Source organism: Arvicola amphibius, chromosome 5 (assembly GCF_903992535.2).
Source record: "Arvicola amphibius chromosome 5, mArvAmp1.2, whole genome shotgun sequence".
Lineage (NCBI taxonomy): Eukaryota > Metazoa > Chordata > Mammalia > Rodentia > Cricetidae > Arvicola > Arvicola amphibius.
Window position 1 is genome coordinate 122,395,789 of NC_052051.1, and position 14,501 is coordinate 122,410,289.

Consider the following 14,501-nt stretch of genomic DNA (forward strand, 5'->3'; position numbering starts at 1 on the left):
CATCCACAACTCTGGATCCAAGGGATTAGATGCCCTCTTCTGGCCTCTTCAGACACCAGGTACCCACGGGATGCACGGACATATGCAGGTACAATACACACAAATCAAATAAAATTTTTAAAAAAAAACTAAAGTTTTTCCTTAACGTTCTTGAGTGTTATGTACCTCACAGATGGTCACAGTTCGAATAATGGTCACGCGATGGTCTCTGCTTATTCATCAAAATGAAATGTTAATCTCTCCAAATTACCTTTTATTTTGCTCAAATTACCATTCTCCTAAGATGTACCTGAGTGTCAACTGTTAAACAAGAGTCACCGTCCAGGTATTAATATTTAGGTATAATTCTGTCAAATGCAGGATAGATGAATAAATGTAATAACCATAAAGATTCCATTCCATGCTACAGCTGCATCCTGCCAGTCCGGAGAAGTGCATGGTGATCTAAAGGGAAGACGTGTATAAAGATGATAAAAAATTAACGAGGAAAAGCTTTCAAGAGACCCAAAGCATTTGCGAACACTGCTTTGACTTTCTCTAGATATTGACCACAGATTTGAAAAACTCTTTTAGTCCAAAGATATGTTGCAAAAGAAAACAAAGCTTTCAGAAATGGCAAAAGTTTTACTGACAGTGAAGTAAAGGGGGAAACATTTATATTGATTATTTTTAGAGCCCTTGGGAACTCACCTATGTATTAACAACCGTGTGTTTCCAGGATATTGTTTGATGAGTAGAAAGATCACAATGCTGGGGATCACTGTGGACTTTAAATATTAAAGCAGGCTCCACGAGAGAGTATCATAAGCTGCTGAAGTTAGTTCTGTGGGTTTTATGTTACCTGAAGTTGAAGGGCTCACTCGCCTCTCCAGGCGGAGAATACACTAAGCTGGTCTAATTTGAAGTAGGCACAGAGCCTGACGTTGCTGGACAGTGGAATGGCAGTAAGAATGAAGTCCCATAGTTTTTGTGCTGCTGGCAACTGAATCCATGGCCTGGTGTATGTTAGGCAAATGTTGTGATGCTGAGCTACATCTACAGACCCCAAAGCCTGTATTTTAAATTAACATTTTTTTTTGTTTTAGCAGGTTCTAGAGATCAAACCTGGGGCCTTATGCATGTTATCTGTTGTCTGATAACACCCCTAGCATTTAAATTAATCTCTGCATCTAGAGGAAAAGTGAAAGCACTCTGGATGATGGTCAACCCATTCAACCCCACTTTGAAGGAAGCAGGGAGAAGGCTGGCTGATGACAGGCCTCCCCTCTAAATCGATCACAATCAAACCAGTTTCCCATCATTTGTTACACTGTAAACCCAAGCTGCCAAGTGAACCCTAAAATCCTTACGGGAAAAGGAAGAAGTCAGTCTCAAAGATCTGCTACTCCATGGCTAACATTAAGTACTTAAAGCACTTAGAATCACGCACAGAGCAGGAATTTTGCATGGAGTTGGAAAATCACAAGAGCAGATAAAAATATATGAGTTGACATAAATGATTAAGCTATTACTGCCACCCCACCCCCAGAAGAGAGGGAGGAACCCTCTGCTTTCCAACCTCAAAAATTTCCAAGGACTTTTGGCCCCTCTAGCTGTGGAGGTCTGGGGAGAACTCTCTAGTGGTCACAGGCCCACTGATGGAGCCCAGAGAAGGAGGACTGACTAGTCAAGAGGGAGAGGCAGGAGGATGAAGTCTAGAATGCCATGCACATCTGTTTGAAATTTCTATTTCAGTGAACAAATTGTAACGAACACACCACTGTTCTGAGAGATTCCTGGGTTCAGGCACCTGAGTCTATTCTAAGAAATCTCAAGGATCCACCCAGGTTTCCCTTCTCCAGTCAGTGCTTATGGGAAATTTATCTGTCTGCTTCATAGTCATCTGAGAGTTGGCAACGTGCCCGACCCCCAGAACTAGCTTCTCAGTTTCTCGCCTGGAGAAAAGCACAACCAACAAGCACAGTTTTGACTTAGGTTGAAGAACATCTGCACACAAACCTCAACTTACCAGTTGATCATCCTGTTCCCGCCCATCAAGAGTGGTCCATTTATGTTGAAATTCACAAAAGATATCTTCTCCCCAACCTACTACCAGATCAAAAACAGATGCCCCCGCTTTAAGCACTGTCCCTGCTCTCCAGAGTCCCACCTCCGGCCCAGGGCCCTCTTCCTTGGCAGTCTGCCCTTGCTTCCGGACTTCTCTCTCTGGGAGGTCCCATTTGGAGGAAAGAGTGGCCTTGGTACACATTGTAAGGACCATGAAGTGTTTGAATATTTTGGCTAGGGTGACTCTATGCATCCTTGGAGGTCACTTGGGATAAAGGATGGAGTCCCAGGTAAGCAGAAAGTTGGAATGAGGGTCCATCACTTGTGCTTCTGGTTCATGCTATGAATAATGGGGGTGGCCCAAAGTATGTCCCTCGCTTTCGAAATGTTACTGGATATTCTACTTTGGTTCTATATTCTATTCAGCGGTTACAGAATAGGAGACTCCAGAGGGGATTAGTCTCCCTGATACTCAGGTTAGGAGTTGCTGGAGTGTCTGGTCTGAAGCTAAATTACTCCACGCTGCGTGCCAACTATGCGTACTTGCGTGGAGCATGGGATCGAAGTTTCAGGGGCTTACATCAGAGCTGCATAATCTTCCTTTCTGATGACAGCACATAGGGTCCGGTTCTTTTTTTTTTTTTTTTTTTTTTTTCTGTCTCTCTCTCTCTCCAAACCCAGGTGAAGAGAACAGCATAGCTGTTTAGCGCCTTTCCACCCAACCCAACCCTGAGTAGCCGCGTTCAGTATTTTCCGTGACATGTCCCACCACCGTAAACCACTTAAGGGCATCTGTGGGCAATTTCTCAGCAGCTCCCAGGGGTTCAGGTTCTCGCAAAGCTCTCCACCCAGGCGTAGTAACCCAGCCAACGTCCTGAGGCGCTCTAAGTCGTTGTCCCAAAGATTTCAAATCAGGTGTGGGACTGGCATCTGGCTAGTCCAGAATCCTCCCCCCCCCCCCCCCACACACACATACACACACACACACACCACTACCCCCACCACCACTATCACCAAAGGAAGGCTGCTCCACCTGTTTCCAGCCCAGGACAGCAGCTAACAACCAGGGCGGAGGGCTGTCCCTGTCTGTCCCATACAGCGACAGGCTGTGAGCAGACCGGGAGCCTCCTCCGGGCCTCGAGCTGAGGGATCAGCGGACCCTCCTTCTACACCCCACGCCTGTCACCGGCTCCAAGTCTCCGTGCTGTCGGGCGGCCCTGAAGTCCCCTTTCTCTCCCGCCGGGCTCTGGCACCGCTGCCTCCAACTAGTTCAAAGAGCACCCTTTCTTCGACATAAAGAAACGGCGGCCACAGTGCATTGTGTACAGCTGCGGTGCGCCTGTGCACAGCGCAGACCCGGATCCCAGCCCGTGTCCCCCCAGTACGGACCGCTCGGATGCCGCAGCTAACCCTCATGCTGGGAGTGCCCAGCCAGGACCCCAGACGCAGCCCCCGGCAGAGTTGCTTACCTTGCCTTTGGCTAGCAATTCCATAATGTAGCCAAATTCACTCATCTCCCCCGTCTCCGACATGGTCAAGACCCTTTAGAAACTCTAGACCAGCAGATGGGTTCATCGAATGTGGTCCTTTCCCCGCCTTTCTCTCGGCTCAGCTTGAGTTTGCCCAGTCCTCCTCCAGTGGTACCGTTAAAAGTGAAGAGGGGAAAGCCGGGGGGCGGGGCTGGGTGGGATGCAGGCCCAGGAGGACCCGGGCAGCCCTGTCCAGCCTCCCAGGTCCTGGCTGCATCAAGCTGGCCAGCGCCAGCTAACGGAACAAATAAGGGCGGCGGCAAGCGGCGAGCTAGTGTCCAGCCCACCCGGGTGGTGCTGGGACGAGGCCACGCCTCCTCGGGGGTCGCGGCCCCCAGCGGTCCGGACTCGAGACAGACTAGCACACAAAGCCGGGCTCCCAGCAGGCGAGCACCCAACCCCGACAGCACCAGGGACTTGATCTGATGCGGAGTGGACTGGCGCTCCCGGGCTCTAAGCGCCAGGACAAGAAAAAAAAAATCCCCATCGTGCTGTCGGGAGGTGTGAGGGCAGAGGAAAATGAATGCAGGGGAGACACAACAAAGAGTCTGGCTTCCAGGGGGGAAAAAAGTGAAGGCCCAGGAAATGGTAACGCCGCATCTCAAGTCAGCCTTCCTGAAATCCAATAGGTAACAAAGACCAAGGCTGGAGATGAGAATAGACAGGGATTGTATTGTAAACACTCCGAGTGTGTAGGGTTCGATAAGATCTCCATAGCCTCCTGACGCTCAACTTTCTCTCAACAAAAGAAAAGAAATTTGTGCCAGCAAGGTTCCTGGACTCTCCTCTCCTTTAGTTAGCACACACTCTTCTAATTGTTCCCTTACAGTGCAGCTTCTCAGCTCATACACTTCATTTGTGTAGCTGTTTCTCTGAGGCTGCCACACCTACTCCGCTCTGCTTTACAGTCTATTTCTCCGCACTCGGCGTTCTCTAAGTCATAGAACTTGAGCTTAATTTTTATTATTTTTTTATATTTTTAACAATTGACAGCGATAAGTAGATTGGACATGAGCACAATTGCACGATTTGCTCAAGCCAGAAACCACTTTTCTGAAGAAGGCTGGCAGCGATGGTCCTTGGCTGGCCATCAGAGGCAGGGAACTGTGCGGAAATGGGCTGATTTTGCAGCTCCTTAGGAGATGCCCTGTTTCAATAAGCCATGGGAGTTTTTCTTTCGGGGTGTTATTTTGTAATTTCTCCTCTGTGGCAGAGAAATCAGAAGTATCCAGATCTCCTCTTCCCTCCACCCTTTTCCCTGTTAGTTCTCCTTGGTGTTCCTGTAGTTTCTGAGTAACTGTTGTTCTCTGTCCTCCTAGATCCTTGCTGCTTCTTTGAGTGGTGTTGTCTGGGTGCTGATAGCCTCGGAACTAGCAGCAGTGTAGGATGTCCAGCTGAGGCAAATCAGGATGGCAGGGCTTCTAGAGTGCCCTCTGGCAGCTTGAGCCTTCCTGGTTGTCTAGGATCTTGTAGTCTCTATTTGCTTCCATGAGGGAAACTAGTAGAGGGCAAAGAAAGCCTGTAGAGCCCACAAACGGATTCCTTTTCAACATTAGCAATCAATATCTGAGAGATTGAGATTTCACTCTAGAATCAAAGTTTCTATACCTAAAATGGAATCTGACACATAAAAAAAAAGCACTGTGTAAAAGGTAAACAGTTGATATATGCCAACATTTTAACAAGGGGAGGGGGAAAGCACAGAAGCCAAATATTAGGGCTTCAGAAGCTTTCCCCACAACTCTACCCAAAGCCTCAGCTCACACCCCTGTGGGAGTGCTGGTCCTGTGTAGAGTCTACCCCTAGCTGAAGATTGATTGGAAGCGTGGTCATTTTACTCTAGGAACATTGGCATTCCAAACAAAAGCAAAGACTTGTTGGTGAGGAAGAGGAGGAGACACACTGGGAAGAAACTGTTCCTACTACCCCGTGAGTCTTGAGCCCATCCAACTTCCTGCGTTTCAGTTTTCACTTCTGTAAAATGACTGATTCTAACGACGTGTTTTCGAACTCCTTCCTGTTCTTACTGCCGGGATCACCGATCTGAGGCTCTCTTTGCCACCTGGCCACAATGGCTGCCAGGCTCCTCCCTGAAGAAGCTGCTGTTGCAAAAGTATTGTCCACCTGCTCCCTTGCTCCCAGGGAATTCTTTAGCAAGGACTCCTTACCAGTTCCCTGGACTCCTACAGAGGCCAGGGGAGTGGAAAGAGAGGGGGTGAGGCTTTTAGAATCAAGTCAGTGTCCAGGAGTTAGATGAGGGTTTGGTCTCAAAGACAGATGGCATTTGCTTCTCATCATCAACGTGTGAAGAACCATACAGAGCATTAAAAACCCTTCAAAGATGACAGACAGACAAAATGAAGAGCACTTTAGGACTCCTGAAACCCTCCGCATTGACACCAAAAACAGATGGTGAGACTGTCACTAGGCACCCAAGAAAAGTTGTTTCATTTTCTTTCTACTAAAAACAAACGTAAATCAAAACCACATAGGTTACTATCAAACTTCATTCTCTCAGAAGTTAATCTACATTTCTCCAAAAAGGAAGAAAATGGAATTAACACGATAGATACTATTCTCAGAAAACTTTGCTACCAAAGAAAATGCTTAATGGAGGATTATGTACCTGTGCAAAATACTCACACTAAGAAGACCCCATGTTAAAGGCTATCCTGTAGAAAATGTGCTACCTGCCATCTTCCACCAAATGAAGAAAAATCTTCAATAGAAGCTGCTCTCCTGGGGCTAGTTTTTCCTAGAGGACTCAAGTTCAATTCCCGGTTCCTACATGATGGCTCACAGCACTCAGCAATTCTCATCCCAAAGGATCTGACAACCTCTCCTGGCTTCCATGGGCACCAGGCAAATATGCAGTACACAAACAGACACGCAGGCAAACATTCATACCCATAGGAAAAAATTTAAAATAACCAGCTCTCCTCACATATCAGGCATTGAAACAATTATAACTTAAAGAGATGCTCAGTTTTTTACTTTATTTTTATCTATAACATTCATTTTTCTTCATTTTCTATGACCAAACAACAGGTCATAGTTTTAACAAATGACATAACAAGAATTTACAGTACAAGCTTTTTAAAGGTAATGGACACCACAAAAATAATTGTGTGAAGGCTGGTAAGTTAAAAAAAAATCTGTGCTTAGTGTTTACCTTTTTATCCAACTGAAAAAAGTAACCTCAAAAACCTTGCTTTTAAAAACAGCTCGATTGAGGCAAGAGTTACCTACTGTGACATTCAATGATCCCTTATAAGAGTACACTTTGGTGATTTATTTTTGATCTCCTGGATTAAGGATTAGTTTATTTTTAGATAGGGTCCAGCTATGGGATCCAGGTTGCCCTTAGACTCAGTATCTCCTTCTGCCACCTCTCAAGTGCTGGCAATAAGGGTGTACCATGATGCCTGTCTTACACGCTTTGTGTGTATTTAAATTATATAACTTGTGACCCTTCATTCTTCAACCTCGGACTCAATCTCCATACCTTCAGATTTTCTTCAGTGCTTGTAAAGCTTTCGTTCGGTGTTTGTGTTTTACACTTCTGTTGTTTGTGCATAATTAGAAATTTTATTTTGCTTAGGATTGCTGGGAATGAAGTTGAACTCTTGGTTTCTTTTTAACAATTATTTTAGTAGGCAGAAACAAATCAATTTTGTATAACAAAGTTGCATCTTGCAATGGTACAAAATTCACAAATGTGTTTGTAAATTTTTATATTGTCTTTAATTCATATATATATATTTTCATTTTTTCCTTTACAATTATACCTTTACCTTACCTTTCCTGCCATTTTGTTATGGTTAGAATATTCAGTAAAATGATGAATGAATGTGGCAAGGGTGGAGAGCCTTTTTTTATTCCCAAAACTGAGCAAAAAATTTCATTCTTTCATCTTTATGTACTGATTACTTAAGCTACATCCCATAAAATTTTTGTTGTACGTTTGTCATTCAGTTAATAAAATTTTCCAATTTCTGCTTGTAATCTTTAATATGCAGCTTACTTATAAATGAGTTGCTTAATTTTCAAATTATACCAACTATTTTTATTTCCCATGTTTGTATTGGTTTCTAACATAATTCATAATTCTTTTTGAGCAAAAGCTACTCTTAAATAATTTATGTTTGTTTTAATTTTCACATTTATTTATATTATTTACTGTGTATAAATATTTTGCCTACATGTTGATGTGCTGTGTTGTGTGTGTGTGTGTGTGTGTCCCACAGAAGTCAGAAGGCAGCATGGAGTTATGGATAGTTATAAACTACAATGGGGGGCAGGAATTAAACTCAGGTCTTCTGCAAGAGCAACAAGAGATCTTAACACCTGAGCCAACTCTCCATCCAATGTATACGTTTTAAAATATAGGAAGGCTATTTTGTGACCCAGCATGGAAGTTGGCAATCTTTCTGAAAGGGTGAGAGATTAATTAAATACTTTAGATTTGCAGCCAAATAGTTTGTATCACTACTCAGCTCTGATGTTGCAATAGAATGAAAAAATAATTGACAATGGATAAACAAACCAGTGTAACCTGTTCCAACGATACACAAAACTGGGCATGATGGGTAATCTTAAGTTCAGTTTGGCTGGATTTAGAATCACCTAGGAGGCAAACCTCTGAATGTGTCTGTGGGGTGTTTCCAGTGAGGTTTAACTGAACAGAAATGATCCAGCCTAAAGGGGGATTGTACTATACTATGGGCTTGGAGCTTAATAGCATCAGCCGCATGGTGTTATCTTAGCAGGCATAAAAAATGCAAGAATGAGGGGTTTGTGGAGACTTGCATCGAGGTTTTAGGAAGAAAATGAAGCCACACAATAAGTGGCATGGTCACGTTCCCTGCAAGGAGGCCTTGGTAAGTCTTTATGAGAAGTTTGAAGGTGTGGCCAAAGTTGCAATGATGACCCCAGGATTTTGGAGGTACTAGCATTGGGGGCCATCCATACAAAATACATCTCTCACCTCAAAGAGAGTTTACTCTGGGCCAAATAGGAGTGACTGTGACCTGGGAACTGGCATTGAGGCTCCCTAAAGACATGTTCCTCTGTGGAAGTAATTACACAAACTTCTAGTAATTACAGAATGAAAGTCATAAGCCAATGTATTTACCAAACACGTTAATGGGGACTGTAGAAAGGAAGATTACAATAATGACAAACACTGTTTGAGCTTATAGTGTTACCTAATGACATTCTTAGTCTTTAATTCAGTGGAAGGTGTTGACAGAGGTTTCTGTCCTGCCTGTTCAGCCCCAAAGAAACACACAGAAGTTTACATTCATTATACACTGGTTGGCCTATTAGCTTAGCTCAGGCTTCTTATTAACTCTTATAACTTATACCTTTTATCAGGGAGGCGTTCTCATCTTGTTTCCTCTGCATATGGGTGACGACTGCAAACTGAGTCTTTCCTCATCTAAGAATTCTCCTGTTCTGGTTGCCCCACCTCTATTTCCTGCCTGGTCACCCTGCCTCTACTTCCTGCCTGGCTACTGGCCAATCAGTGTTTTATTAAACCAATACAACAGACAAATCTTTACAAGGTACGAGATCATTGTCCCACAGTAGGAAGATAGTGGTTGGCTAAAGGTACATTTCAAAGGTTTTACCTAGTAGTCAAAAAGACATTATTTCAGACACAGGAAGGGCAACAAGTGGCTATTAAGAGAAACAAAAAATAGGCCCCAGATAATGTCACTCTGAATCTGCAATGTTCTAACACTCCACAATTATAAAGTTCTCAACAGTCACTCAGCCTATAGGTCGTCAACACATCTTTGAAGACTTTGTTTTCCTGTGCTCTTCAGTTTACAGTCTCCATGAAGCATGTATCTCCAATTAGCTAAGAAAGGAAATACTGAGTTATTTAAAATTAGAGTCCATGTTGCCAAACTGCCTTTCAAAAACAGTTGTTTCACCCCCTCAAATCTAAAAATTCATGAAGGGATCTATTTCCCCATACTCTTAGAAGAGCTGGGATTGTCAGTTCTTTAGTTTCTTATACCTCCAATCGCGCGTTCCACTGTGGAAAGATTACTTGAAATTTTACAGCCACAGACCAAAGACAACCGCAAGTCAATACACTTAGTAAGCGCATTGCTGGGGACAGTGGGTACAGTAGTGCAGGGAATGTCTTCTATAGGATTTAGGTAGTACCTTGCGATGTTCTCAGCTTTAAGATAGAAGGAACTAATGGTCTGCTAAAACTAACAAGCCATTTTGTAGAGGTAGACACTCCTCCATCACCATTTCAGAAGCTTCACCCAGTAGTCACAAAGATACGAGACAGATACAGAGGTTGGTCAGAATATTGCTACTGAGGGGACTAACGAGGGCTCAAGACAAATCTGGCCGTGCTCTGCTAAATCCCATCTCTCCGTGTTGCATCCATGAGTCTCATTTTGTCTGCAGGGTCTTTGGCACAAATGAGACTTCTTCAGAGGACTCTGGTTCGCCTAGGAAAGTGGGCACCCTTAGCATTTTCTTCTATTTCAATACGGTGGATTTTAAATTTTAATAGCATAAAAACGCTTACTGTTTTGGAAAGAAAGCCATGCATTAGCCAAAGATCTGCAATACAGGTCTGTCCCTCTGCCTTTCTTATGCTGCTTTCCAACAGTGTTTGCTATAAATTCTCATTATTTCCTCTGATCAAACCAGTTGAATCAACCACCTTTCCCATCTCCATCAGAATGGCAGTGTCTTAGATCACCCCCAGCAAGTCAAGTGCTGGCAGACACAGGTGCATCAGGAACAAAGTTGTTGTTTTATTTTTTCTCATTATTTTTCCCTTGAGGGAAAAAGCACAGTGCTTCTTTCACAGTCGCTTGTCTGCGGAGTTTATGGTGCACAACCTTTCGCCCCAATATGGTAGCAGATGCCTTGAAGTTCTTTGTGGAAGGGCAAGGGACCAATCCTTACCTTAGATTTTCCCTCAGTGGTGGAGTGGAACAGTGTGCCCATATCCCAAACTCACCCCCAGCTTCAAGGAAGGAAAAGCTATTCCTATGACAAGCAAGATTTCACCTAAAAGGAAGTTCAGTACTATAAGACCAGGCTGTCTTGGGAGCTGGTGGCCTCACACATGCTTCTGAGCATATGGCCTCCAGGGCCTGGATCCCAGTATGATAATATTCATTCACGAACTTATCCACTAAACACCTACTGTGTGCTGCACAGTGTTCTGTCAGTGTAGCTCCCAAAGTGAATACGCTTCTCCAAATAGAAACGACCCTCCAGTAGCATGCTCATGTTTTGAAAGCTGTGGTTCTGCATTGGGCTTTTTGATGCTGAGGTAATATGATCTTGGCAGGTAAGGCAGAACCTTTCCTCCTTAGGGTCACAGGGTGAAATGATACACCATTTTGTTCCCGGGAGATGAGCTATGTGAAGACATCATCAGTTGTCATTAGATATGGCAAGGCTCTATCAGATAACTGTAGTCCTGGCTAGCTCTTCACCCCACCCCCACACTGGGGCAGGTTTCTTTGGGAGATGACAGTTCCTGTAGGTTATCAGAAAGGTGGACCTAAGAAAACAACCTCGGATCAATACAGCTGCAGCAGCGGCATAAATAATTTAAGCGCCAGCTCCGTTTTTAGTTTCTTTGATCTGCCTCACTCATCAGGGCCTGGTTGGGTTACTGCCACAAAAGTTTGCTCCTTTCAGGGCTGAGGAACCTTCTAGTAGCGCCTCAGTCATCTTCCAGGGGCAAAGGTCCACCTTGACTTGCTCTGTCTGCCGCGTCGTTAAGAGTGTATATTTTGTTTGTCTGCATCATTCTGAAGTAGCTTGGCATTGTGGCTTTGAGAGTTCCTTCCAGCGCTGAGAATAAACTAGATAGATGGTCAGCCTGCACTAGACCCCGCCCCTTGGTCCTCCTTTGCTTGGGAGGTTGCTTGTTCCCTTGCTGCGGAGAGGATTGGAGGAGGGTTAAACCACTGACTCTCAGATTTAGATCCGGATTGCTTCTAGTGGGCAGTGAGTGATGAGAAGGGACATGGTAGGAGCTTGGAATTAGTGAAAGATTAATTACTGATTATTAAATATGGAAAATAATAAATCATGTTATTACTCTATTTTCCACTAAGAGTCACTTTTAAGATTTCCTTCATATTGTATCAGGGATCTCCAATAAAGGACACACTCATCTCTCCATGACATGGAAATTCAGAACATTAATAACATCAACATGGCTTATTGATTAAACTGAGTATTTGGTAGGATTTAAGCGCTGCTGTTCCTGTAGAGAGGAGGAAATGTCTGGGACGGAATTCACTTAGCGCCGAGAACGAGCTTCAGTACTCATCACATTGTAAAAATTACATTAACTTTGAAGAGCAGGAAGGGCAACCTATGCCCAGGCAGATTCGTATCCATTCCTAAGTCCCAGCGCATCAGGGACAGCAGGAGCGATGGTGTGTGTGTGGGTTATTGTGTGGGGAGGGGGAGGTGAGTTTAAATTTTAAGATTCTCTGAGATGTTTCACTACACTCACTTCGTGTGTGTTTATGAGTTCGTGGAGTCCCATCTGTGGTACAGTGCATGTGTGGAGGTTACTGCAATCAGTTTCTTCCTTTACCCGTGGGTTCCAGGAGACAAGCTTGGGTGGCCATCTTTCTGAGCCTTCTGATGACCCTGGATTGTGTGTATGTGTGTGTATGTCTGTCTATTTGTATATATATATATATATCTGTATGTATGTTTGAAGCCATTTTCTCTGATTAATATCAAGGGGCATGTAAGGAAAAGGATGGTGATAATTGTATATATTAATGTGTTTTCTGCCTTCTAAAAAAATCACAATTACTCAGATTGGAGAGATGACTTAGTGGTTATGAGCACCAACGGCTCTTCCCAATGACTTGGGTTCTATTCCAAGAATCTACATGGTGGCTTATAATTGTCTGTAACTCTAGTTCCAGGGGATCCAATGCCCTCTTCTGATCTCTGTGGGTACCAGACATATATGTAGACAAAATACCTACCCACACAAAAGTAAAATTAATTTTTTAAAAAAATTACCTTTACTCCTTTGACACAGAACACCCCGTCCTGGTGCCTCACTATTCTTGAGGCCTTCTCATGGATTCCACTTTACCTGGATATATTGTCTCTTACAGATTCAAACCATTTATTAGACCTGTGCCCACAACACCACCGTGCCTGCACAGCTCTCCAGCTGAGCTGCTGCAGCCCCAAGTACTCCAAGCTCCTTCTTCAGGCACGGATATGAGATGGGTACACCCTGCAGATAAAAGACGATACAATCATTTGCATGGCCTGCCAGTTGTCAGAAGGTAATCAGGGATAGGAGACACTGAGTGTGATCCACAGCACCCTAGCCACAGCCCCGGATCACAGCACGCTAGCCACAGACCCGGATCACAGCATGCTAGCCTCAGCCCAGGCTCACAGCACCCTAGCCACAGTCCTGGATCACAGCACCCTAGATAGATCTGGATCACAGCACCCTAGCCATAGCCCAGACCCACAGTACCTTAGCTACAGCCCAGGCTCACAGCACCCTAGCCACAATCCAGGCCCTGAGTTGGAAGTTATAGCTCGTCATTGACTGACACATGCATAACTTTGGATTCTATCAGGGGAAACATTCTATTACACTTTACACTGTAGACCATTCTTCTGCTATGACTCCCACCATTTTCTTTCTCGGGCATCTCTGAATCACAGTAGCAATAGTTATGAATATTTCCTCAGAGAAGCTATAGAGCTACATTGCTATAAATGAGAAAATTATTTTAGCGTCACATCAGCCTGTTGGGAGCGCTCTGTGCTTCAGAAAGGAGTTTTGCAGGATGGTGTTTATACTCAAAAAGGAAAATTGTTAATATTTCTCTTATGCAAAAATTGAATGTGTCTTGCTCTGGGTAATTTATATTTATTTGAAATATTTGTGTTTTATATAACCCTAAAGGGATTTTAAGTTCATTTTCTCAATGCACTGTTAAGACATATTTGGCTGAGGTGTGTTAAAGGGAACCCACCACAAAATTCAGCCACAGAGCTACTCACTCATTCTGCAACAAACTGTTTGCTTCTTTGTTTTTCGAGACAGGAATTCTCAGTAGCTTTGGAGTCTGACCTGGAACTAGCTCTGTAGACCAGGCTGGTCTTCAAACTCAGAGATCCACCTGCCTCTGCCTCCCGAGTACTGGGATTAAAGGTGTATGCCACCACTGCCCGGCTCCACAACAAGTTTTTAAACATTTGTTACACGTTACTCCATTGTTTTGGTAATAATGAAACAAAAATGGCTATTAAAAATAATGTACTCAGTACCTACTAAGTCTCAATCAAGTTCTATTCAAGAGCTGAGGTTAAGAGAAAAGTTTTAGCCATAAATGGACATGTCCATGTCCTACTTTAGTTAAGAAAATTTCTAATTGGCAAGTTCAAATATTCTCTTTCTTTTCCTAAAAGACACACTAAGGGCTTAAAATGCTGGGCGTTTCTTCTTGAAAAGAAAATCTTTAAATAATGGCAAAGGAGGAAACACTTCTACTTACAATTTCAAAACAAAAGAAAAAATTTGTCAGGTTTCTTTTTATCTTGATTGTAAGTCCAAGAACACTGCTTAAATACTATGAAGGTAGAGAATTTCCTTAATTCTAAATAAATTCTGCATAAGCCAAACTCGGCTATATTAGTCCAATTCCAATTCTTTAATTGCCCACTTTATCTGCCTTAGCCGAGGATGACTGCAGTGGGAACCAGAGACAGCCTTACAGCCTTCTCTTCATCTGCCACCAACAACGCAGTTTCAGAGCCACAGCTGTCTTGTAAGGGGCATGGGTCTTCCTGCCTTGTTACGGGACCTTGAGAAATGTGAGCCACTTGAAACAAAAGTCGAAACACATTTGGTAGCCTTCCTCGCAGAAG

The 14,501-nt window shown here is 43.7% G+C and overlaps 1 protein-coding gene across 1 annotated transcript in view; it reads right to left on the reverse strand.

Moving 5' to 3' along the window:
* Positions 1-3,578, reverse strand: part of Trim36 (tripartite motif containing 36) — a 42,516-nt gene extending 38,938 nt beyond the window's left edge. Inside the window, exon 1 of the mRNA XM_038331019.1 lies at positions 3,516-3,578. Coding sequence (XP_038186947.1) covers positions 3,516-3,578 — 63 coding nt within the window. The remainder of the gene's footprint in view (positions 1-3,515) is intronic.
* Between the last annotated feature and the right edge of the window lie 10,923 nt (positions 3,579-14,501).